This window comes from Nycticebus coucang, chromosome 10 (genome assembly GCF_027406575.1).
Source record: "Nycticebus coucang isolate mNycCou1 chromosome 10, mNycCou1.pri, whole genome shotgun sequence".
NCBI lineage: Eukaryota > Metazoa > Chordata > Mammalia > Primates > Lorisidae > Nycticebus > Nycticebus coucang.
Window position 1 is genome coordinate 21488136 of NC_069789.1, and position 25106 is coordinate 21513241.

Consider the following 25106-nt stretch of genomic DNA (forward strand, 5'->3'; position numbering starts at 1 on the left):
CATGAAAAAAAGCTTATCATCCTTAATCCTTAATCACCAGTGAAATGCAAATCAAAACTACTTTGAGATATCACCTAACCATAGTTAAGAGTAGCCCACATAACGAAATCCCAAAACCAGAGATGTTGGTGTGGATGTGGAGAAAAGGGCACACTTCTACACTGCTGGTGGAAATGCACACTAATACGTTCCTTCTGGAAGGATGTTTGGAGAATACTTAGAGACCTAAAAATAGACCTGCCATTCGATCCTATAATTCCTTTACTAGGTTTATACCCAGAAGACCAAAAATCACAATATAACAAAGACATCTGTACCAGAATGTTTATTGCAGCCTAATTCATAATTGCCAAGTCACGGAAGAAGCCCTAGTGCCCATCAACCCACGAATGGACTAGCAAATTGTGTAAGTATATACCATGGAATATTATGCAGTCTTAAGAAAGATGGAGCCTTTACCTCTTTCATGTTTACATGGATGGAGCTGGAACGTATTCTTCTTAGCAAAGTATCTCAGGAATGGAAGAAAAAGTATCCAATGTCCTCAGCCCTACTATGAAGCTAAATTGTGGCTTTCACATGAAGGCTATAACCCACTATAGCACAAGACTATGGGGAAAGGGCCAAGGAAGGGGAAGGAAGAGGGGAGGTTAGGGTGGAGGGAGTGTGATGGGTGGGGCCACACCTATGGTGCATCTTGGAATGGGTACAGGTGAAACTTACTAAAGGCAGAATACAAAGGTCTACATACAATAACTAGGAAAATACCATGAAGGCTGCGTTGAAGAGTTTGATGGCAATTCAGATTGTATATGAAACCAGCACATTGTACCCCTTGATTGCACTAATGTACACAGCTATGATTTAACAATAAAAAAAAAAAACATGGAGTCTACTCCAGCACCAAGCAAGTTGAAACTCAGTGATAAAGGTTTTCTTTCTTTTTTGGCTGGGGCCAGGTTTGAACCTGCCACCTCCAGTATATGGGGCTGGCGCCCTACTCCTTGAGCCACAGGCAACGTCCAAAGGTTTTCTTTAAGGAGGAAAGAATATTCAGCTTTGTCAAATGCTGCTGATAGGTCCAGTAAGATAAGGAGTAAGGAATATGGCCTTGAAGGATTTAGCAACAGGGAGCTCACCAATGAACCTGACCAGAATGGTAAGAAGAAAGTCTGACTAGAGCATTTGAGAACTGGAGGCAGCAAGCAGACATAACTTTCCCCAAATTCTTCCATAAAGGAGAGCAGAGAAAGGGTAGCTGAGGAGTGTTGATTTCAAAACAGGGTTTGGACTCTACTACAACACGGGGCAAGTTTTAACTAACCTTTTCAGTCATTTTGAAGAATCAGAGTTTAACACAATTTTGGAGGGTAAAAATAATCCTGACATAACCAATGCTTCAGTTTAACAAGGACTAAGAAATAAGGCAATTTTCATCTGATTTCAGAAACCTTTATATAATCAGTATGAATATAGTTACACTGGCCCATGATCACTAAAACATATGCATCTATTAATAAAGCTGGATTTACCTTGGTGTTATCAAATGCTAACAGGAGAGTTCTGCCATTTGTTAAAAAGATTTCTACAGCATTATCTCTCAATTGCCACCAACGCTTATGAACTTCTTTAATTTCTTCATATGTCCAGGAAAATGATGCTGGTTCTAACTCTCCCTGAAGGCTCTAAGACAAAGAAATAGATTAAAAATATTACATGAAATTTATATCAATTACTTTAATTTTAGATTTTTAAAAAATCTGAATGAAAAAAAAAATTTTTTTTAAACAGTCTCACTATGTCGCCCTGGTAGAGTGCTGTAACATCACAGCTCACAGCAACCTCCAGCTCTTGGGCTTAAGCAATTCTCTTGCCTCAGCCTCCCAAGTAGCTGGGACTACAGCCGCCCGCCATAACGTCCGGCTATTTTTTGATCGTAGTTGTCATTGTTGTCTGGGAGGCCTGGGCTGGTTTTGAACCTGCCAGTTTCAGTGTATATGGCTGGCGCCCTAACCACTGAGCTACAGGCGCCGAGCCTAAGAAAATATGAATGAAATTTTAAAAATCTTCCTTTTGTAGCAAAATGGCAGATAAGATTACCTGGAAATCTTCCCATTGTAGAACATTTCAAAATGGTAATAGATCAAATTTAGGAATTAATAAAATTAATAGATTTTATTTTTTAGACCAGTTATAGGTTTATAGAAAATTGAGCAGGTAGTACAGGGTTTCAATATATCCTTCCCAGCCCCCAACTCTCTACAACACTCACAGTTTCCCTATTATTAAATCTTATATTTAGTTGAAACAGTTACTACAATTGATGAACTGATATTGCTATATTTTTCTTACCTGAAGTTTATAGTGACCTTAGTTCACTCTGCATTGTATATTCCATGGGTTTGGACGAAAGCATAGTGACATGCATCCACCATTACAGTGTTGTACAGATAGTCTCACTGCCCTAAAAATCCCCTGTGTCCATCTCCTCTTTCCTCCTTTTCTCTCCTCAACCCCTGGCAACCTCTGATCTGTTCACGGTCGCCATAGTTTTGCCTTTTCCAGAATGTCATATAGTTTGAAAATCACACAGTATGTAGCCTTTTCAGGTTGGCTTCTTTCAATCTTTTACTAAGCAATTTTTTTGAGACAGGATCTCACTCTGTTGTCCACACTAGAGTGCAGTGGTGTCATCATAGCTCACTGCAGCCTTGAACTCCTGGGCTCAAGGGAATCACCTGCCTCAACCACCCAGTAGCTGGGATAACAGAGAGGTGTGCTATCACATTTGGCTAATTTTCTATTTTTTGTAGAGACAGGGTCTTGCTTTTGCTCAGACTGGTCTTGAACTCCTGGCCTTACACAAGTCTCCTGCCTTAGTCTCCCCAAGGGCTAGGTTGATAGGCATGAGCCACTATGTCTAAACAGCAAATATTCTTCTTAAGTCATAGCTAAACTTCTGAGAAAATAAGAAAAATAAAATCCCAAGCGATAAAAAAAAAAAAAAATTAAAGAAATAGCAGGAGGAGGAAGCAACGCTTTGGCTGCCTAGTTGTATAAGCCTGCATGTGTATGTACATAAGCGCATGCGTGTCCTGTGCCCCGGTTCAAAAATGAAGTGACTTAGGCTAATATTCTCTTGAGGACAAAAGCTGAGGCTGTGGGCTCCCTGGAATCAGGGTGTAGAATTGAGATTCCTTCAGAACATAAATACCCAGGAAGGGACAAATTCCTAATGAAAGATTAGACAGATGTGCTCATCAATAAAGGGGAATAACTGGGAAGCTAGTCTCTTTTGGCCTGGGGCCTGAGTGGAGAACAGGAAAGTTCTCTCTCCAAGAATTCAGAATTGTGGGCCTGCTGTCATATGGATTTAGGTTAACATGAACCTATCTGAATGGCCTGGAAATGGCCAAGCAGTGAAACACAGTTCCCGTGCCCCCAAATCACCCACTCACCCAACAGCTACAGTCCCCACCTACGTGACCGGAAGAAGGAAAGGAGATGAGACAGTGACCACTGGAAGGCTGGATGTGCTTGAAAGCGTGAATCCTAGTTTATTTAGGCAAATACTCACATTTGGCAATGAAGAATTAGGAGCTATAGGGCCTACACATACTACCATCACCAGGTCCTTCCCAAAGTCTAAAATCAAAAAACTTTAAAAAATATGCATCTAATTCTTTTGTAAATTGCAATTGAATACATGAATTATGTCATTCAATGCTGTTAATAAAGAAATCAAGAAAAAAGTTTCTACTAAATTTTACAACAAGTTAGAATTTATCTCCTCAAGTAAATCTGCATCCTAGTAGATTTTTTTCGCCATCAGTTTTCCCTTTTAGAAAATTGAATTTACTCGCTCTTTTATGTAGACGAACAGGAAGCTCAAAGTAAAATTTTGGATTCAACTGTAAGAAATATTTTATCTCACACTCTTTATCCTTCCAAAACCTTATTTTAAATTGTTTTATTTGAATTGCCCTCCCCATGTGTGTTTTACTATTATCCCAGGTCCAAATAATCTTTAGAAATAGAGGTAGGGAAAATATTACAAATAAAATAAAATCTCTTAATGAAAATGCAATATTTTCTTACTTAAAACCTAATTCCTCCTTTGTTTAGCATCAACATTCATTTGTTCATTCAGTTCAACATGTAAGTAAGGATCTATGTACAAGGTTCTCTGCTAAGTGCTCTACAAGAAATAATTTGTATAAGGCAAAACAGGGCATGAGATACTTGCACACACCTTTGTACAAACAATGCAAGACAGCAAATATAAAAAGATTAAATACTACAAAAATACAGAGAAAGAAAGGACCCTTCAATCCATCAAAAATCCAGGGCATATTTGTAAGAATTTTTAAGGGAGGAAATGTTATCTGTTGAACATAAAAAAATGTCTCAAATATCAAATACTGAATTCTTTGGTCGAAAAATAATGTAACTATACTTTTACTAGCTGGTACAAACCCAGCAGTAATTGCTATATAAATCATAAAAGAATATCTGTTTATCTTTTTTGGCTATATTAGATATTTGCATGACTTTTTCACACCTATGTTATAACCAAATTTTATATTTTCACTACTTAATTTCTTTAAAATCAAATATATATTCATTATTAAATCACACATAATCTCAATATATTCTTAAGAATTCTTGGGTTTAGAACTTTTCTGAAACCAAAAGCCTTATTTATTTTATTAAGGAATTTCAATAAATATTTTAATGGCATAAAGCTAATTCAAATGAATGAAAAGCTCTACTATACAAAAAATGTGAATTAGGAGCCTCTGTTGTTATTTTCTGATTAATATCAGTATTTCTAGAAGAATAAAAATGATCATTATTAAACTATGTGTCAGGTTAACTTAAATTTTCAGTTATACAATATTTTCTTCTCTGCAGGAAAAAATACTTGATAATGAACTGGGAGTGGGCAGGGAGTAATTATTCGTTGCTACTGAGGATAGTAATGAGAAAGAATGGACATGAATTGAAACAGCAGGAATGCTCAGAATTTGACTCGAGTATTAACTGCTATGAGATTTAGGCTGTAAGGCAGAAGAAAATAGGATTATCTTCTTTTTAAAATTATCTTTTATCAGCCTGGGCAATATAGCAAGAGCCTGTCTCTACAAAATTTTTAAAATTAACGGGTGTGGTGGCCCTTACCTGTAGTCCCAGCTCCTCAGGAAGCTGAGACAGGAGGATGGCTTGAGAGAGACCATGTCCCTGCTGCAAAAATATTAGCTTTTACAGTTTGAAATTCAGACAAATCTGAATTTATAGAAAAAGAATAAACTCTAATAGTTGTCCCAGCTCTTTGGTTACAATGGATTTATACATTTTGGGAATTTGTTTTGATATATATAAGTATGAACTTGGGCCTTTACTCACCGAACTTTCAACTGTATCAGAAGCATTATCTTCCACAAAATACATTCCACATTTACCTGCAAAAAAATAATTGGATATAAAGGTTTAAAAACATGTGCACTATTACCATATATGGTTAAAAGGCAAAAGATTTACACGATCTAAAGAGAAACCAGAGTATTATACATGGTTGAAAGCATGACCCCTGGTGTCCTTTGATCTGAATTTGAATCTTAATACCTAGAGATAGTTCCTAGCACTGAATAAGTATTTCTGAACAGTATTTATGAGATCTTGGGCAAGTTACCTAATCTCTTTGTGTGTTGGTTTCCTTCTCAAAAAAGGATAAGGGGGGACAGCGCCTGTAGCTCAGTGGGTAAGGCACCAGCCACACACACCCAGGCTGGTGGGTTCAAAGCCAGCCCAGGCCTACTGGACAACAATGACAACGGCAATGAAAGAATGACCAGGTACTGTGAAGGGCACCTGTGGTCCCAGCTATGTGGGAGGCTGAGGCAGGAGAATCGCTTAAGCCCAGGAGTTTGAGGTTGCTGTGAGCTGTGACGTTGTCTCAAAAAAAAGATAGGGGGCTCTATTTCACAAAGTTATTGTGGGAATTAAATTAGAATATATGCAAAATGATTAATAGTGCTTGGTACACAATGCTAAATAAATGTTGGTATTTATTATTACCATTATTCTTATATTATTAGCATGACAATTTGCTTTATTTTGTCACACACTCACTGAAATCAAGTAGTAAACCAAATTTTCCAGCAACTGAGAAATCCTTAATTAGTATGCAGATTGAGACACTCTAGTAACAGGGCAGAAAAGCCCCTAAACACAGCCCAGAGTTTTCCTGCTTCATAGGCTGGCTGTTGCTAACACATGTCTCTGCATCATGTTTCCGATGTTGAGAACTTCCCCGGGGCTCTGCTGCCTGCATGCTGGCTGCCCTTGAGTGCTGGGTGGACCTTGAAGTACTGGCATGACACTATCTTTCTCCTTGTGACCATGGGGCTAAGTCTCAGCAACTTGGAAGCTCTGCACCTTGGAACTTGAACACTGCAGCTGACAGCCCTGATTCTCAAATTTGAGGCACCTTAGGGCTAGTGAAAATACAGACTGCTGGGCCCCACTCTCAGGATTTCAGATACCAAAGCTCTGGACCAGGGCCTGAGAATGTGCATCTCTAAAGAAGTTTCGATGAGCTGCTAATGCTGCTGATTCAGAGACCAGCTTTAAGAACAGCCTACAGCACATGAATCGTGTTTCCTAAGGGGAATAGAGACCACGTAGTAGAACTTTATTCCTTCTATTTTGAGAGGAAAACATTTCCATCAAATTTAAAACATTTAGGTATCCATGGACTGACCATTTGGCCTTTGTCTCAAATAGAGAATGTAAATTACAAATAATATCAAGGTAGATATATTTCTTATTCCTAGTATTATCTGTTAAAACAGTAGGTATATAAATATACCAACAATTTTTTATGTTAAATAATCATATAATAAAAGGAATGATTAAATATAAAAATGTACACTCATGAGGAAACTCAATTTTATCAATAGTAAGATGCTATTCATATGCTTTTCAGAAAATACGATGTTATCTTCTTTACATTTATGAGTCATGTATTACATATAATGTTAAGCCGAACAGCCTACGTGATATTAAGAGAAATTTTATTTGATTTCATGGCAATGAGTCAAAAAACACTTTAAATTATCTAAAAATAAAATAAATCAGGGTGTGGCTAGAAAGATTCCATAATAAAAACAATTAAAATAAAAACAAGTCACAATTGGCCTTACCTAGCAGCAGCTCCCCAGCTGTCTCTCTAGATGGTGCGACGCTGATACATCTTCGATTCACTCTGTCAAGACACATTTAAAATCACGATTCAATGTTTTGACCAATTTTAGAGTATAAGGTTTATTTTATCTAGTAAAGTATTTTAACAAAACAGACTCCATAGAGTTTCAATAACAAAAGATGTTTTGTCAAAATCCTTCTTTTTAGAATTCTAGAAGAAGAGAAAATTTCTGAAACTTTTAGAAAAGACTAATAATGCCTGTAACTTGTATGCTGAATATAGGAATTCAATTATTTAGTAGAGATTTCAATATTTTATATTTTCCAGGAAATAAGCAAACATTAGTTCATGCCTCTGATCCTTCAAATATATAAATAAAGACTAGTATTCTAGGGAAAACAGGTGATTTAGAGCCAGAAAATTGCTTTGTTCTCTAATCCAGTTAATTATCTTCTTTGAGTCTCAGTTTACCTATAAAATGGGCTTCATTATAACCACAAAACAATAATGATACTATTCTCATCAGTTAACAGACACTGACACCCTTCATACTCAACAAAGCTATGACACCTTGAGTGTTATTATTTTCCTCATTTAACAGACAAGGAAACTGAGATGGAAAGGCTAAGTAATCAAACAGCGAGTGAGAGGAGAAAATGGAATTTCAATCTTTAGTCATTACACTATATTGTAATGATGATAGAATCTAGTATATCTAGTCATAAAGCTGTTAAAAATGTTAACTATGAAGATATAGGTATGCTAACAAGGGCCAGATCGTGATGATTTAAGTCCAATGAATACCTGCTAACAGAAATACCATTCCTTACGGATTTTGGCCAATCAACCTGTCCTCTCTTGAGCCTGTCCTATTTAGGACCCTTCTTAAAAACACAGCATTATCTAAAATAAATATTATATAAACACTACAAAAAAATGTTGTCTATTCATAAAAGAGCAAAGGTCTATGAATTCAAATTCACCTTATAGATTCACTTGCAGCTTTGTCCTTCACAGTGGAAGAGAAAGAAGAATGAGTTTTGTCTTCAAACAGGTAAGAGAGTGGTGGTTTGACCACATCTGCTGAGGAAGAAAGTACACATTATCTTTATCAAATGACTACAGTTATAGCTGCCATATTCAAATGCTGAGTCAAGAAGCCACTAGTACCTTCCAATTTTTGTCTATCTCTAAGGAGATATTTATTTGGAATGGTTAAGTAACATCTCTGTAGACGTCTCCTCTCCCGATTTGGCCCTTCTGTTGGGTCCAACTGCCATGAAGTTGGATAGTAGATGGGGTCGTACCACACTGCTCTGCAAGTGAAAATAATTGGGTGTTGTAAGAGGCCATCCAAGGACTTTAGCTTTTTTAGAAAATCATTACAAAGACTGAATAAGTAAGTCACAATTGATCTGCTCAATTAAAACCCCCAGTATTTATGTCCTTAGGCCGGGGAATGCACACACACAGCACAAAAGAGTAACATAAAATCCAAGTGACCTTCTGCTCCCGAATCCCAGACCCCAAGTCCCCCTCCTAGAGTTGCCTCAGTTTCCAGTTTCTTGCATCTATTAAATTTTTAAAAAGCTATATCATGACTACTACGAACACTTTAGCAACATAATGGAACATACTGAGTTTAATATGATTAGCTAAACAAATTTTTTTTCAAATTGATTTTTTATATTTCCCACTTTGCCTATTCTGTGATAATAAAAAATAAAATCAGTTCCTCTTTGTGGTATAAATCATAGTTAAAAAAGGGTTTTGAAATAATTTTATCTCTTAGATGAAAGAAAATAGTAAAACCATATTAAAAAACATTTTTAGAAATAGCAGAAAAAATTACCTTAATCCTATCCCAAATATATCAAAATACTGGTACTGAGTATGTTAACATGAATCTGTTCTTAATTTGTAGTTATAATCCCTAAGTGTACATACTTTGATATTCTGACTCCTTTTTCTGAAACAGTATAATGTTTATTATCGTCATTTTAGTAAAAGGTGAAAGATTGATACGGTCTGAAGAGAAACCAGAGTATTATTATTATTACCATTTTAAATGGCAGCCTAATGTTACAGTGAGCAGCTATACCACAATATATTTAACTATATTGTTATCTTTATATATTTAAAGTGTTTCTCATTTGTTTACCAGCATAAGTAATGCAAAGATAAACCTTTATGTTTACTGTTTTCCATATTTTTAATATTTTTTGTAGGATAAAATCATTGAAATTGTACATATATAACTGAAACTACAAATAAAATGTTTGTAGGGTTCCTGATATATTCTTTCCAAAGCATACAATGTCATCAGAGCTCTAAGGATTGCTATGGATAATAGCAGCTGTAAAAAATTTATTTTAAACATGAAAGTAAAATGTGGTATCTAAAGGTTTTTAAAAAACGAATTAGCCTCTAGCAATATTGAATATTTTTCCGGGTGCTGATATAATAAATTCTATTTATCTTACATGAGGAGTTCATTTATGTCTTGCTCTTTCAAACTTCTGGGATTGTGATATTTTACTCTGGAATTTGCATGAGTTTTCAAACAGTAAGAATATTAAATCTTTTCCTAGGCTAAGATCATCAAGAGTTTTTCCCACCCTTTCTTCTACAGTTTTTATCATTTCATGTCTTAAATTTATATCTTTTATCCAGTGAGTCAATTTTTGTAAGTGGTGAGAGGTGCAGATCCAGTTTCACTCTTCTACATGTGGCTAACCAGTTCTCCCAGCACCATTTATTAAAAAGGGATTTTTTTTCCTCAGGGTAAGCTTTTGTTTGGTTTATCAAATATCAGATGGCAATGTGCGGTTGGTTTTATCTCTGGGTTCTCTATTCTATTCTGTAGATCTACATCTCTGTTTTTGTGCCAGTACCATGTTGTTCTGATCACCATAGACTTATAGTATAACCTGAAGTCTGGTAATGTGATGCTTCCATATTTGTTTTTATTTCTTTGAACTGCACTGAGGTTTTATTCTGGTTCTATATGAAACAAAGTACTATTTTTTCAAGTTCTTCAAAGTATAAAGTTGGTGCTTTAATGGAGATTGCATTAAATCTGAAGATCACTTGGGTAGTATAATTATTACTATACTGTTGATTCTTCCTAGCTCAACTAAAATCTGCAAAGAACTCAAACTAATCAACAACAAAAAAAGCAAACAATTCCATTCACCAGTGGGCAACAGACATGAATAGAACATCTGTCTTCTCTGAAGCAAGCAAACACATGAAAAAATGCTCATCATCTCTAATCATCAGAGAAATGCAAACCCTCCACCCAGAGACATCACCCAACCCCAGTGAGAATAGCCCACATCACAATGTCCCAAAGTTGCAGATGCTGGCACAGATGGTGAGAGAAGAGAACACTTTTACACTGTTGGTGGGAGTGCAAACTAATACAGCTCTTTTGGAAAGAAGTATGGAGAACCCTCAAAGAGCTAAAAGCAGACCTTCCATTTGATCCTGCAATCCCATTAGAAGGCATCTACTCAGAAGAAAATAAATCATTTTACCATAAGAACATTTACATTAGAATGTTTATCACAGTTCAGTTCACAATCACCAAGATGTGGAATCAACCCAAGTGCCCATCAACCCATGAATCGATTGATAATCTGTGGTATATGTACACCATGGAACACTATTCAGCCATAAAAAGAACAGGAGACTTTGTATCATTTATATTAACCTGGTGGAGTTGAGAAACATTCCTTAGTAAAGTGTAACAAGAATGGAAAAGTAAGTATCCAATGTACTCAATACTAACATGAAGCCAGCAGATGAACAACCACATGCCCACATAAGAGAAAAACAAATTAAATTCAACTGGGGGGGGGGGGGAAGGGATTGGTGTGCTCTCACTTAATGGGCATCACGTAAGGGTATATGGCACACCTCCTGAGTAAAGGGCTCAACTACAAGGTGGACTTTACCTAACAAACAATGTAACCTAATGGTTTGTACCTTCATACTAATCTGAAATATAAAAAAATTTTATTAAATCTTTAATATATTTGCTGAAAATAAATTCCCATGCTTTTGTGTCATTGTTGTAATTGTTAAAAACACTACAAAAAACTGAGGTTCAAATCCATTTATTTCTTTGTAATTTCTTCCATTATATTGAATTTAAAAGTTACCCTGCTTTAAAGAGTTGATAAATGCCCTATTTTCTTCTGCTGTATAAACTGTTGAAATGTTGATTCTTTCATCTATCTGGAATTTACTGAAGTGTATATGTTTAGGGTATTTTAGCATAACAAAGTCATACAAATCAGTCATCTTAACCAAATTTAGAGAATAATACTTTCATTCCTCTCTTTCATTATTTGTAGTTTAACTTTCTAATCTTAGTCTTAGCTAGAACAAGATATTTTTCTCAACTATTCTATTTCAGTGATTTCTGATTCTTTTACAAAGATCATATTGTAAAATTAAAGCCAATATTACTATCTGGAAGAGCTAATGCCTCTCTACCTCATTATATTTTTCTCTAAGAATTAAAAAAAAAATACTCAACTGATTATTTTTCAAGATGAAAAAAATCATAAATGACTATAAACAAAAACATGTTTAAATAATGAAACAATTTTATGAGTCTGAATTCTGGAGTTAAATGTGTTTAACAGCAATATATGAAATATTCACACGACCCAACTTACAAAGTCCTCTACTGTTTACCTGTCATGCGTCAGTTGCTGAATAAGTTCCTGCCAATGCCTGCTGGCGCTCAAGTCTACCTTATACATTCCTCTGATATGCTGGATCACCTTTTTTCTCTCAATTCCTTGAGAAAGAGACACTGCCTGGGTGATATCTGCAGCAATTTTAGATATATCCTTTGATTTTGAATCAAGACGCTGAAAGAGACTAAAAAAAAACACTATCTGTAAGTTAAGTACATACAGAATATTTATCAAACCATGACATTTTAAAACTAAAAGTACATGTGAAATGGAATGGATTCCTAAAAGACATGACTTCTGGAACACCTAAAATCTTACCTTTGTTGATTATTATTAACTGTTTTCTGCCAGGCAGCTTTATTCACACCTTCTTCAGTTTCGTATTTCTTTTGTTCCTAAGAGATTTAAATAACAATGCATTCTATAAAATTTATTATTTCTTATCTTACATTGGCACAGAGCCCAACTAATTTTATAACCAAGTTAACAAATAAAAAAATATTATCCCTTGGAGACCAGAATATTAAAATACTTTTAAATTATGCTATAATTCTCCTTTGTCTCTACACAATTTGGGTCACAGAAACTAGCATAGCATAGATAACTAGGGTTGCCAAACCCGATGAGTTTACACAATTACTTGCTTCCTTATTTTGCTTTTTAATTTAATTAAAGAACCCCTAACTTAAGGGATGCTTCGACTTGCTTATCACTATGATAAATCTTTCCTTCAGTGAAGGCTACTGATAATGAGCAAAGATGACCATAGGGAATAAAATGCTCCTTAAAATAAGCCTATTTTTTCTTTCTTAGTAAAAAAGCAATACAGTATATAACAAAACATAATCATTTCAAATTTTATCATCAATGATATTTTAGCCTAAAAAAATAATTTTGGAGGATGGGTGGAGGGAGGGTGATTGGTGAGATCACACCTACGATGCATCTTACAAGGGTACATATGAAATTTACTAAATGTAGAATATAAATGTCTTAATACAATAACTAAGAAAGTGTCAGGAAGGCTATGTTAACCAGTGTGATGAAAATGTGTCAAACGGTCTATAAAACCAGTGTATGGTGCCCCATGATTGCATTAATATACACAGCTATGATTTAATAATAAAAAAATAATAATTTCAATCATTTTTTAACTATATATAAGAAAGAGTGATGGTTTCATTGACTCACCTCTTTGATCATTTTGATAAGGTCTGGTTTGGTTGATGCACTGGGTGGGATGCACTTGTGACCACATAATTTTAGGGCATTCATAAGTAGTTCTGCTGTGTCTAGCTCTTCTTCAGTCAACTCATCCTGGTGATTATGTATCAACTCTGACAAATACAAAACTAACTTGGCTCCATGCTTTAAAAAAAGTAATAATTTTTTTAGTAATAAAAATTTTTATTTCTACATTTATGTTGTTTAACAGTAATTAAATTAAATTATATGACTAGATTTATTTGGTTGGATCTAATTGGAGTAAATCAGGTACAAACGATATTCTGGGGACAGATGAAGACTCTTGATTGTGCATTGGATATTTGATGACAGAATCGATGCTAATGTTGTTATGTATAATAAATGTTGGTATGGTTACATAAGAAAATGCCATTTAAAGAAAAATTAGAAGCCAAATATGATTTCAATAATTTACTTAAAAATAAATCAGAAGAAGAAATATCAATATGATAAAATGTGAACAATTGTTAAATTTGGGTGATGATTACATGATATTCATTATACCATTCTCTTTGCGTTGTATGTTTCAAAATTTTTTATTATGAAAGTTTTTTTCAAAAGCAACTTAGCTAGTTAGGTTTTTAGAGAAAATTTTTAAAGAAGATTTTCTAAAGGAATATAGGAAATAAGGTGGAATAAATTATAATAATTATTAGTGTTTCCCACAGAAAAATTGAACTGGAAAGGAAAATTTTCTTTAAGCCTAAAGAAATACGTTTATTTATTCTTTCTCCGTTCATATCTGCTTAGTAGAAGAGAAGCTGGTGAAATTTCTAGAACAAAGCCCTCTGGCTTGTAAGCATTCACCACTCCCAAGGGAGAAAAAAAGTTGAAAAAACTCAAAAACAAGTGAGACCTAAGATGTCACTGGTACTTAAGGCAGTGGCAATTGTCTTTTGCAGGGCAAATCTAAACCAAACTTTGATTCATGATTTTTCAAGTGGCCGTTCCAGGCTATAGAGATCACATTTGATTGTAAAGGTACACCATGTATTATTTAGGCAATAATTTTACCCCAAAATTCTCACTGGTACAAATATCACTGCATTTGGTTTCATGACATTTTAAACTGAATAGTATTAAATGTCAACAAATGGATCTGGAAATGATTATACTTTGGGTGATATTTAAATTAACACGTTGAATCACATCATGTCATTTCCCTAAAGTAAAAGACGAACATATGCAATGGTGAAAATAGCAAACCTCATTTTAATGCAACATTTTAAATTAGTCAGAAGACAGCTGCTACCTGACCAAAAGAGAAAAATGAACAGATGCTCTGTGAGTAAAAAGGCCTGAAGAGTTGGCAAATAAAGAAAAATGGTAAATGACTAGAATATTTTCATGCATGTGTATAAAAGGTAATGTTGGATATAACTTCTAAAATATTTCCATTTAGTATTCAGTGACACGTTAAAATTATAAAAAAAAAACTATCAGAAATGTTTTTATTCATTCTGAATATCCAAAGAAAAACAATTTTCTTAAACACTGAAGTCGTTTCTAACATCTCATTATAATTAACACCCTCTGATCAATCATTTATTAATTTAGTTTCTGGGTCTATAAAAAAAAATCTTGTTTTCAATCATTAAAAAACTGATCTCATTATGGGAGGGAAACAGAAAGAGGTATGGAGGGAGGGAGGTGGGGCCTTGGTGTGTGTCACACTTTATGGGGGCAAGACATGATTGCAAGAGGGACTTTACCTAACAATTGCAATCAGTGTAACCTGGCTTATTGTACCCTCAATGAATCCCCAACAATAAAAAAAAAAAAAAAAAACTGATCTCAGGAACCAAATCTTGTTAAACACTAATCCTTAGAAAATAAAATGCTAAAATACATAAAGATAAATAAAATTTCCAATGAAGGTTCTAAGAAGGAAGAGTTCTGAGATGACTACAGGAAAGAAGAAAAGTCTTGAGGGACGTGTGGAGCGAGCTGGTCTATGCACAATGAAGAGAATGGTACAGACAACGGAGAGAGAGACGCATTCTGTGCTGGGTGGACAAGGTGAGTAAAGCAGCCTAAATGCACAGCACGCGAAGAGGCTGCCAGAGACAAGGCTGAGACTATCTCAAAAGGAGGAAGGGCTTCAGACCGGAGAGACTGATGAGAATCAGGGTGTGACGAGAAAACAACCCTGGGGCTTTAAAACTCAGGCAGATTATAAATGGAACACAGTTTACATGTGGTTGTAAAAAGGCATAAGAAGATCTCCATATACTACTACATAATGGTCTCTAGGATATATTGTTATGCAGACTGTACATAGTTTGCTCTTTCTTTGTAAGTGAGGGAGATAATATTTAGGGCTGTCGTGTGTACATAGATTTGCGTCTATCTTCAACAGAAATTTAGATGGTTTCCTATAGGGAGAGGTAAGAACAGAAGGGGATAGGGATACAAGCTAGAGCCTCTCCAAATGTCCTGTTTTACGATTTAGATTTTGGAACAATGTAGACATTTTATATGATTAAAAACAAAATTAAACAAACAAAAAACCCCAATGGAATCCCTAAAAGTAGAAAACAAATTGGGAAAAAAGAAGAACTAGTTTGTTGAAGTTAGTGGCATGACCAAATTAAAACAAAAAAACAAAAAAACTCTTTTAAGTGCTTTTACCATATAGTACTTCACCATACCCCACTAGCAGTATTGTATTAGTTTTACTTGTTCTTAGACTTCATTCGAATGGAATCACAGACTTTGTACTCTTTTATGTGTCTGGCTGCTCCTTTTCCCAACTCACTGTTTTTGAGATTCATCCATAATGTTAGGTTTATCAGTAGTCTGTTCCTTTTTATAGATGTGTGATAGTCTTTTGTATAATTAAATCACAATTAGCTCATATAGTCTCCTTTTGCTAGACATTTGGGTTATTGCCAGTTTGGGATCATTATGAAAAAGGCTACCCTGGGTATTCTTGTACAAGTTTTTTTATGGACATATTTTTTTGGGGGGGAGTAAATATCTAAAAAGAGAATAATATGGTCAAAAGTTCAGCATGTACTTAACTTTATAAGAAATTGTTAAATAGCCATCCAAAATGGCTTGATGTACTCTCCATCCATCACTGGAAAGTTTATGGACTCTAAAATTCTTTTAAGCATTTTATTTTTGATCATTCCAAGTAATCAACTTTTTCTTTTTTTTTTTTTTTTTTTGAGACAGAGTCTCACTTTGTCACCCTGGGTAGAGTGCAGTGGCGTCACAGCTCACAGCAACCTCCAACTCTTGGGCTCAAGCGCTTCTCTTGCCTCAGCCTCCCAAGCAGCTGAGACTACAGGTGCCCACCACAATACCTGGCTAATTTTTCTTGTAGTTGTCATTGTTGTTTGGGAGGCCTGGGCTGGGTTTGAACCCACCAGCTCTGGGGTATGCGGCTGGCATCCTACCTGTTGAGCTACAGGTGCTGAGCCTCAATTTTTTTTTTTACATTAATGACTATAAATGTTTTTGAAATATATACTGTTGTTTGAACTACTCAGCATAGATATTTCACAGATAATATGATGCTTTTTAAAAAGGCCTCCAAACAATTATTTTTTTTTTTTGAGACAGGATCTTGTCACCAGTTATAGCTCACTACAACCTTGAACTTCTGGGCTCAAGTGATCCTCCTGCCTCAGCCTCCTAAGTAGCTAGGACTACAGGTGTGCACCACCATGTTCAGCTAATTTAAAGAAAAATCTTTTTATTATTGAGATGGGGTCTTGCTATGTTGCCCAGGCTCATATCGAACTTCTGAGCTCAAGCAATCCTCCCACCTTGGCCTCCCAAAGTATTGGGATTACAGGTGTGAGACACCATGCCTAGCCCAAACACTTCTTAAAGAAACACTTTAAAATACAGCAACACATTATAAAGAATCCAAAACTACCTCTAATGCAGAACTTCTTTAAGCACTAGGGAAAGAACTGGGAAATCAACACAGGAGTCAAATTGTGCCTGTATAAAAGCATCCAAAAAAAGATCTCGGATGAAATTTGTTTGGGAAGAAAATTATACATGATATTAGGCATGAAAATTGTTTGATTTCAGTTCTTTTTTGTTAAAACTTTGTATTTTACCAGAAAATGTTACTTATCTTACTGAATGCTGAGACACTTACTTGCAGGGATGGACTGAGACAGTCTCTTAGTATTTCCTGATGATTTGGTTCATGCACTATTTCAAAAATTTGCTTTCTCTCTTGTGTAGTGTGGGTTGGTGACAAAATATGCACCAGTAGTCTCCCGAGCTGCATCCGGAAGGTTTCCTTACAAGACCACAGGATTTTAGTCCACTGCTGCTTAGAACCACTAGTTTTACTTGAACCCTTAAATTGAATAGGAATGAATTAGGATTAGCCTTCTTAAGCAGTAATACCTTAACCTTAATACAGTCCTAAAGAAGATCATGGAACACGTTTTATTCGAGGTTTAATAGTCAAAATTAGACAGACATACACATGTGAATACAAATGGAAGTTTAAAAGAGATGGACATACAACATTCATAATAGCATTGCTTAAAACAGCTGAAAGGTAGAAACAATCCAAATGTCCACCAGTGGATGAATGGATAAATAGAAAGTGCTATATACACATGATGGAATATAATTCATTCTTTTAAGTAAGATGCAATCAAATTCTGACAATCAAGTTCTGATACTGCTTCCATATAAATGAACCTTGAAAACAAGCTAAATTAAATAAGCCACACATAAAAGGGCAAACATTGTATGTTTCATTTACATGAGGTATCTAGAATAGTCAAACTCATAGAGACATACAGTAGAATCTGGGTACTGGGGTCTGGGGGGTGTAATAAGAGTTACTGTTTAATGGGTACAGAGTTTCAACTTGGGATAGTAAAAAAGTTCTGGAGGTGGATGGTGGGGATAGCTGCTCAACAGTACGAATGTACTTAGCACCACTGAACCGCACTCTTAAAAACGGTTACAACAGTAAACTTTATGTTATGTATATTTTACCTCAATTTTAAAAAAAGAGATGGATGAAGAAGTTAAAGCTCTAAGCCATTTAAAAACATTACCAAGGGCTCAGAAGTTATAAATTAAAAAACAAGACTATTAAAAGAATAATAGTAGACAAGCCCACACTGCTTTTGCAATAAAATGTGAAAAGGATTGATATAAAGACTTGAATTAGTGCTACAATACTGAGTCTAACAGTCACAAATTAAGCACTGCATATATAGTCCTCCCTTATCTGCAGCTTTGTTTTCCGCTGTCAACTGTGGTCCAAAAATAGGTGACAAGTACAGCATAGTAAGATACTTTGAGTGAGGAGAGGAGAAGGGTGAGATTACATTCACATAACTTTTATTACAGTATGTTGTTATAATTGTTCTATTTTATTAGTTATTGGTGTTAATCACTTATTATGTGTAATTCATAAATTAAACTGTATCACAGGTATGTAGGTAAGGAACAAAACAGTGTATATAGAGAGAGTTTGGTACTACCCATGGTTTCCCCCTTCACTGGATAAGTCTTAGAGCACACCCCCTACAGATAAGGAGATATTATGGTATAGGGTAATTATCAATATTCCCTAACAACCACACAAAGTGTTTCAACTATGGTCCCAATAAGGCTAGCCTAATCCTGATCAAATCACCTGTGTCTGGTTTAAAACTGGAATCACTACATCTTAGAGTTCATTCTAAGTTTTGGAAATGGCTCTCTAATTATTCCTAATCTTAAGGACCCCATGTGAGTGATTCAGTTCTAAATTAATCCACAGTTTGTTCTGCTGTTCAGAGTTAGACACCAAAATTAGTTTAGATTCAGATGACAGCAAGTCACAGTCTATGAGTTCTGCTAGCCTGAGTTCTGATGGCCTTTGGCATGTATGGAGTGAACTGACTGATTTGCTCCCTATAGTAAACTCTAAATCACCCACACAAACCTGAGTGACATACGAATAAATGGAGCCTGACACTTGTCAGTATTGTCTACATGACTTTAAAGGTGTTGGATACATTGAAGCTAAAGGTTTAAACTTAAGTAACAGTTCAGAATACAATTAGCTATAATCAAAGTCCTTTTATTAAAAACAGGTAATAAAAAGAGGCTTTTTCTCATGGTAGTCATCAAAGCCCTACCCTTTTCTGATGTTGACTGTAATAATCTACAACATTAGAAGATAGCTTTTAGGGTACAGCCTTAAAAAACCAATGTGAGATGAGTCATTTTGGAAAGGGTAAATTAGCAATCTATCCATTTCTCTATTATTACAAATTCAAGAAATATGATTTTGAAAACATATCACAGACACGTAAAACCTCTGTTCCCTTTGTGTGACTGAACATTTGCCATGTAATTAATTTACTTACAAGAGATACTTTGAATCCTTCTACCAAATACGTGAACGTTTCTTTCTGAAAGGGATTGAAAGCAGAAGGCTGCTCACGAGGAGTATGTTGCTCAGAAACTTCGGGCTGGGAAACCGAGGTCTTGCTTTGAGTCGTACTCTCTGGAGTTCTCAAAATGTCAATAATGTCTGCATTAAACTCTTTGAATAAAAAAAATTAGTCACGTCACTGATAATCAGCTGTTATAAATGGTAATAATGCTGCTAAAAATATTCTATGTAATTACTAAGTCAATTATCACAATATAAATGTGTAGTAGATCTATTAGATGTAATAGATAAACTAGAGAAAGTGAATTCACCTAAAATAATGTACAAACTTAAAAATGCATGTCATACAGTTTTAAATTAAAGATTTTATATATTAATGAAGATAAATTAAACTGCAAAATGATTAAACCACGCGATTGTTATACAGATTAAACATAAAAACCATGCAGCATTTACATCAGATGGATCTGCAGAGAGGCTTCACTGAAAATGCTAGCCAATTAAACACTGTACACTTAATTACCACGTTTCAACTTCAGAGTTTAGCCTGGGAGCCTATTGCCCAAATGTACATTAGAAAAGTTTTAAAAAAAAAAACAAACATCCTAGGTATATTGTATTTTTCTAGTGATTAACAATTATGTTTCCTCTACCTGCCTTCCTGGAGTTATCAGAATAGTTTTTAGAATTTTATATTTTTGGTAGAATTGTGATGTGAAACTACAAAAAGGAAAAAATTTTCATTTTGACTTATCTATAGTGCTTTTTAAAATTTTTTCAGATTTCTTGGGTATAACTGACATAGAAATTATATATACTTAAGGTATTTTGATATATGTATACATTGTCAAATGATCACCACAATAACCTTCACATACCCACTGCCTCACATTGTTACCTTTTGTTGTTGTTTTATGATCAGAACATTACCTATGGTGCTTTGGTGTGTATCTCTTGGAATAACTTTTTTTTGAGACAGAACCTCACTATGTCACCCTGGGTAGAGAGCTATGGCATCACAGCTCACAGCAACCTCAAACTCTTGGGCTTACACGATTCTCTTGCCACAGCCTCTCAGGTAGCTGAGGCTACAGACACCCACCACAACACCTGGCTATTTTTTGGTTATAGTTGTCATTGGTTTAGCTGGCCTGGGCCAGGTTCGAACCCACCAGCCTCGGAGTATGTGGCTGGCATTGTAACTACCGTGCTACGGGTGCTGAGCAGAGATGTTCTGTTTCTTAACTGTATTAAGGTCACTACCCTAGTAGTGATACTAGACTACAGTTTTACAAGATTCATTGGGGGAAATTGGGTAAAGAGTACATAGGATTTCCCTGTAAATATTTCTTAACTGCATGTGAATGACCTCAAAACATCATATTACAGGTGCCACATGGTTCTAAAATTAATGGTAGCATTTAACACATTAAAAAGTAGACTTTGGGGTGGGGCATGGTGGCTCATGCCTGTAATCCTGGCACTCTGGGACGCCAAGGATGGTGGATTGCCTGAGCTCAGAAGTTTAAGACCAGCCTGAGCAAGAGCAACACTAGCTGAGTATTGTGGTGGGCTGTAGTTCCAGCTACTCAGGAGGCTGAGGCAAGAGGATCACTTGAGCCCTAGGGTTTAAGGTTGCTATAAGCTATGATGTCATGGCACTCTACCCAGGGTGAGAGAGTAAAACTCTGTCTCAAAAACAAAAAAATGTAGACTTTCATTTAAGGCTATCAGTTCTAAATAAGAAATCCCTTTAATAATACAGATGTTGGGTGGCGCGTGTGGCTCAAGGGAGCAGGGCGCTGGCCCCATATGCTGGAGGTGGTGGGTTCAAACGCAGCCTCGGACAAAAACTGAAAAAAAAAAAAAATCATCATCATCATAATAATAATATAGGTGTTAAGAATGGAAAAATAATGCTATTTAAGAATTTGAAAATTGGCTCAGCGCCCATAGCACAGTGGTTATGGCGCCAGCCACATATACCAAGGCTGGCGGGTTTGAACCCAGCCTGGGCCTGCCAAACAACAACGGCAACTACAACAAAAAAATAGCTGGGCATTGTGGAGGGCGCCTGTAATCCCAGCTACTCGGGAGGCTGAGGCAAGAGAATCTCTTAAGCCCAAGAGTTTGAGGTTGCTGTGAGCTGTGATGCCATAGCACTCTGCCCAGGGCGACATAGTGAGACTCTGTCTCAAAAAAAAAGAATTTGAAAACTAACCAGCTCCCTCTTAAATTATAATATTTTCCCTTTAATTTAATGTCTGAGGAAGAATAAATTAATCCTATAGTCTTACCTTGATAAATAATCCTGTTGACGGCTAAAACAGTGAGCCTCTGCAGTCTCTGTGCAAGCTCTGTCTCGGTCACCTGGCTGGGGTTCTCCTGGCTCATTCTGCGTTGCACCATCACATGAAGCTCATCACTCGCTACTGAACGCATTTTCATCAGAAGAGTTTCAGTTTGAGCAAGAGGAAATTTTCGAGGACCTGCAAAAGTATATAAATTATAATGCCAAATGCCAGTGTTAACAAGGATCAGAGAAACTATTTTTGCTGTAACCTTTTGATTACTAGACCACGAAAAGAATCTTATTTACTACTGAGCTAATTTACACAAAGGAAAGAAAGTGATTAGGGAAAGTGATGTTTCTCCCTCTTTGAAGAAGTGCAACAGTACTTCTATTTTCAAAGTCTTCAATAACAACGCTGAAGGTAGTAACATAGCTTAGAATGAACATCATTTGGCAAAGTTTGAGCAAGCCCCAGAGCAAAAGGATTAAATAGGCATAAGTAGTTTGAAATGATTTGATAAAGTATCTTCAATACTGTTTCACTTCCTTCTATTCCACAATCAACAGTTTTAAGGCAAAATATGTTTTAGTAACCATATTACCATTTCTAGATAATTACTACTGTTGGATTTTATAAGTTTTCAAAATTTTGTACATAGTAATAAACTAGAAATCAATAAATGAAAGTAAAAAGGTCACAAAGGTGAATATAATTCCAGTCATTTGTTATTTAAAAGATTTAGAGTGTATGCATCATTTGGAATTTGTCACTGCAAAAGCATTTCTTGAGAAATGTTTCCTCAGCCTGAAGAAGGAGAGTCATTTCTGCTCTATTACTGCACCTGCGCCAGGAGATACAACACAAGTAGAGCGTCCAGGAGAAAACTGCAGGGATGAGCCTTGATTTAACAGACTGAAGGAGAAGGGCATTGGAAGTTGACCATAGGAACCAAAATGACGTCTTGGCAGGTGAGGAACAATGGAACCCTTCATTGGAATTGAACCTTTATTTTAAATTATGAAAACACATGTCAATTTCCATAAATAACCACTATAAAATTATCTACATATGACTAAATTATAATAGGTTTTAATGACTCATCCTGCAAGATATTACTTAAATACTTAATAGCATTTTAGATTATCCAGTATTTTAGATAATCAGTATTCTTAATCATTTTGATAGAGAGAGTCACCTTTGAGGCAAAAAGGAGCAAATAAAAATAAATTTATAAACTGTATATATTCAAGAATAATGTCAAACAACATCCTTAGTTTAAGTAGATTTTCCCTAAGGTCTATAAACAGTTTTCATGTTTGTATGAGCAGTTGATAATTACAATTCAGAGGCATGGCAGTGTACTGAACAAAGGAAACGTTAAGTCTTCTCTATTACTGCATACTTGAAAAGTGGGAGGGTTTCTCAGGACTCATGCTGTGAAGCCACAGGAGCTGGTATGGACTTAAGCATACTTCTTTCTAAACCTCAGTTTCCTCATTTATATGATGCAAATTAGAAAGTGAAATAGAGCTTACCACACAGGTAGATATTTATCACTATCTAATACTATATTAAACATATTTGTTTATATGCTTAGTGATGACTTCTTTCAATATAAGTTCCATAAAGACAGATAAAATAGTAACTGGCAGATGGCTCTTGTACACTAAGTATTTGATAGTTGAGGCCAGGTGTGGTGGCTTATGTCTATAATCCCAGAGCTTTGGGAGGCCAATGAGTAAAGATCACTTAAACCCAGCAGTTTGAACATATCTATGAAGCAAAAATTACCCTGATCCCGAAACCAGGAAAAGACCCAACAAAAAAAGAAAATTATAGACCAATATCACTAATGAACATAGATACAAAAATATTCAACAAGATCCTAACAAACAGAATCCAGCAACACATCAAACAAATTATACATCATGTCCAAGTCGGTTTTATCCCAGGGTCTCAAGGCTGGTTCAATATACGTAAATCTATAAGTATAATTCAGCACATAAACAAATTAAAAAACAAAGACCACTGTAGTCCCAGCTACTCGGGAGGCTGGGGCAGGAGAATCACTTAAGCCTAGGAGTTGGAGGTTGCTGTGAGCTGTGTGATGCCATGGCACTCTACCAAGGGCCATAAAGTGAAACTCTGTCTCTACCAAAAAAAAAAAAATATATAAAACAAAGACCATATGATTCTCTCAATTGATGCAGAAAAAGCTTTTGATAATATCCAGCATCCCTTCATGATCAGAACACTTAAGAAAATTGGTATAGAAATTTCTTTTTTTTTTTTTTTTTTGTAGAGACAGAGTTTCACTTTATGGCCCTAGATAGAATGCCATGGCATCACACAGCTCACAGCAACCTCTAACTCTTGGGCTTGAGCGATTCTCTTGCCTCAGCCTCCCAAGTAGCTGGGACTACAGGTGCCCGCCACAACACCCGGCTATTTTGTTTTTGTTTTTGTTTTTGCAGTTCAGCCGGGCCGGGTTTGAACCCGCCACCCTCGGTATATGGGACCAGCACCCCACCGACTGAGCCAGAAGTGCTGCCCAGAAGGGACATTTCTTAAACTGATAGAGGCCATCTACAGCAAACCCACAGCCAATGTCGTATTGAATGGAGTTAAATTGAAATCATTTCCACTCAGATCAGGAACCAGACAAGGCTGCCCGTTGTCTCCACTGCTCTTTAACATTGTAATGGAAGTTTTAGCCATTGCAATTAGGGAAGAAAAGGCGATAGAGGGTATCCATATAGGGTCAGAAGAGATCAAACTTTTGCTCTTCGCAGATGATAAGATTGTATATCTGGAAAACACCAGGGATTCTACTACAAAACTCTTAGAAGTGATCAAGGAATACAGCAGCATCTCAGGTTACAAAATCAACATTCATAAATCAGTAGCCTTTATATATACCAACAATAGTCAAGCTGAAAAAAAACAGTTAAGGACTCTATTCCATTCACAATAGTGCCAAAGAAGATGAAATATTTGGGAGTTTATCTAACAAAGGACGTGAAAGATCTCTATAAAGAGAACTATGAAACTCTAAGAAAAGAAATAGTTGAAAATGTTAACAAATGGAAAACCATACCATGGTCATGGCTGGGAAGAATCAACATTGTAAAAATATCCATACTACCCAAAGCAATATACAATTTTAATGCAATCCCTATTAAAGCTCCACTGTCATACTTTAAAGGTCTTGAGAAAATAATACTTTGCTTTAAATGGAATCAGAAAAAACCTGGAATAGCCAAGACATT

General features: G+C 35.7%; 1 protein-coding gene across 9 annotated transcripts in view; it reads right to left on the reverse strand.

Moving 5' to 3' along the window:
* The window catches only part of LYST (lysosomal trafficking regulator), a 205892-nt gene that overhangs the window by 63575 nt on the left and 117211 nt on the right, over window positions 1–25106 (reverse strand). For 6 of the 9 annotated variants that reach the window (XM_053605218.1, XM_053605217.1, XM_053605209.1 and 3 more), the window contains 12 exons: window positions 22679–22840; window positions 21841–22032; window positions 19515–19693; window positions 17285–17491; window positions 13111–13287; window positions 12238–12314; window positions 11915–12103; window positions 8378–8523; window positions 8191–8290; window positions 7206–7267; window positions 5407–5462; window positions 1533–1685 (listed from right to left, as the gene is read on the reverse strand). In XM_053605218.1, coding sequence (XP_053461193.1) covers window positions 1533–1685; window positions 5407–5462; window positions 7206–7267; window positions 8191–8290; window positions 8378–8523; window positions 11915–12103; window positions 12238–12314; window positions 13111–13287; window positions 17285–17491; window positions 19515–19693; window positions 21841–22032; window positions 22679–22840 — 1700 coding nt within the window. The remainder of the gene's footprint in view (window positions 1–1532; window positions 1686–5406; window positions 5463–7205; window positions 7268–8190; window positions 8291–8377; window positions 8524–11914; window positions 12104–12237; window positions 12315–13110; window positions 13288–17284; window positions 17492–19514; window positions 19694–21840; window positions 22033–22678; window positions 22841–25106) is intronic. The other 3 variants (XM_053605214.1, XM_053605216.1, XM_053605215.1) reach the window with 3 other exon arrangements.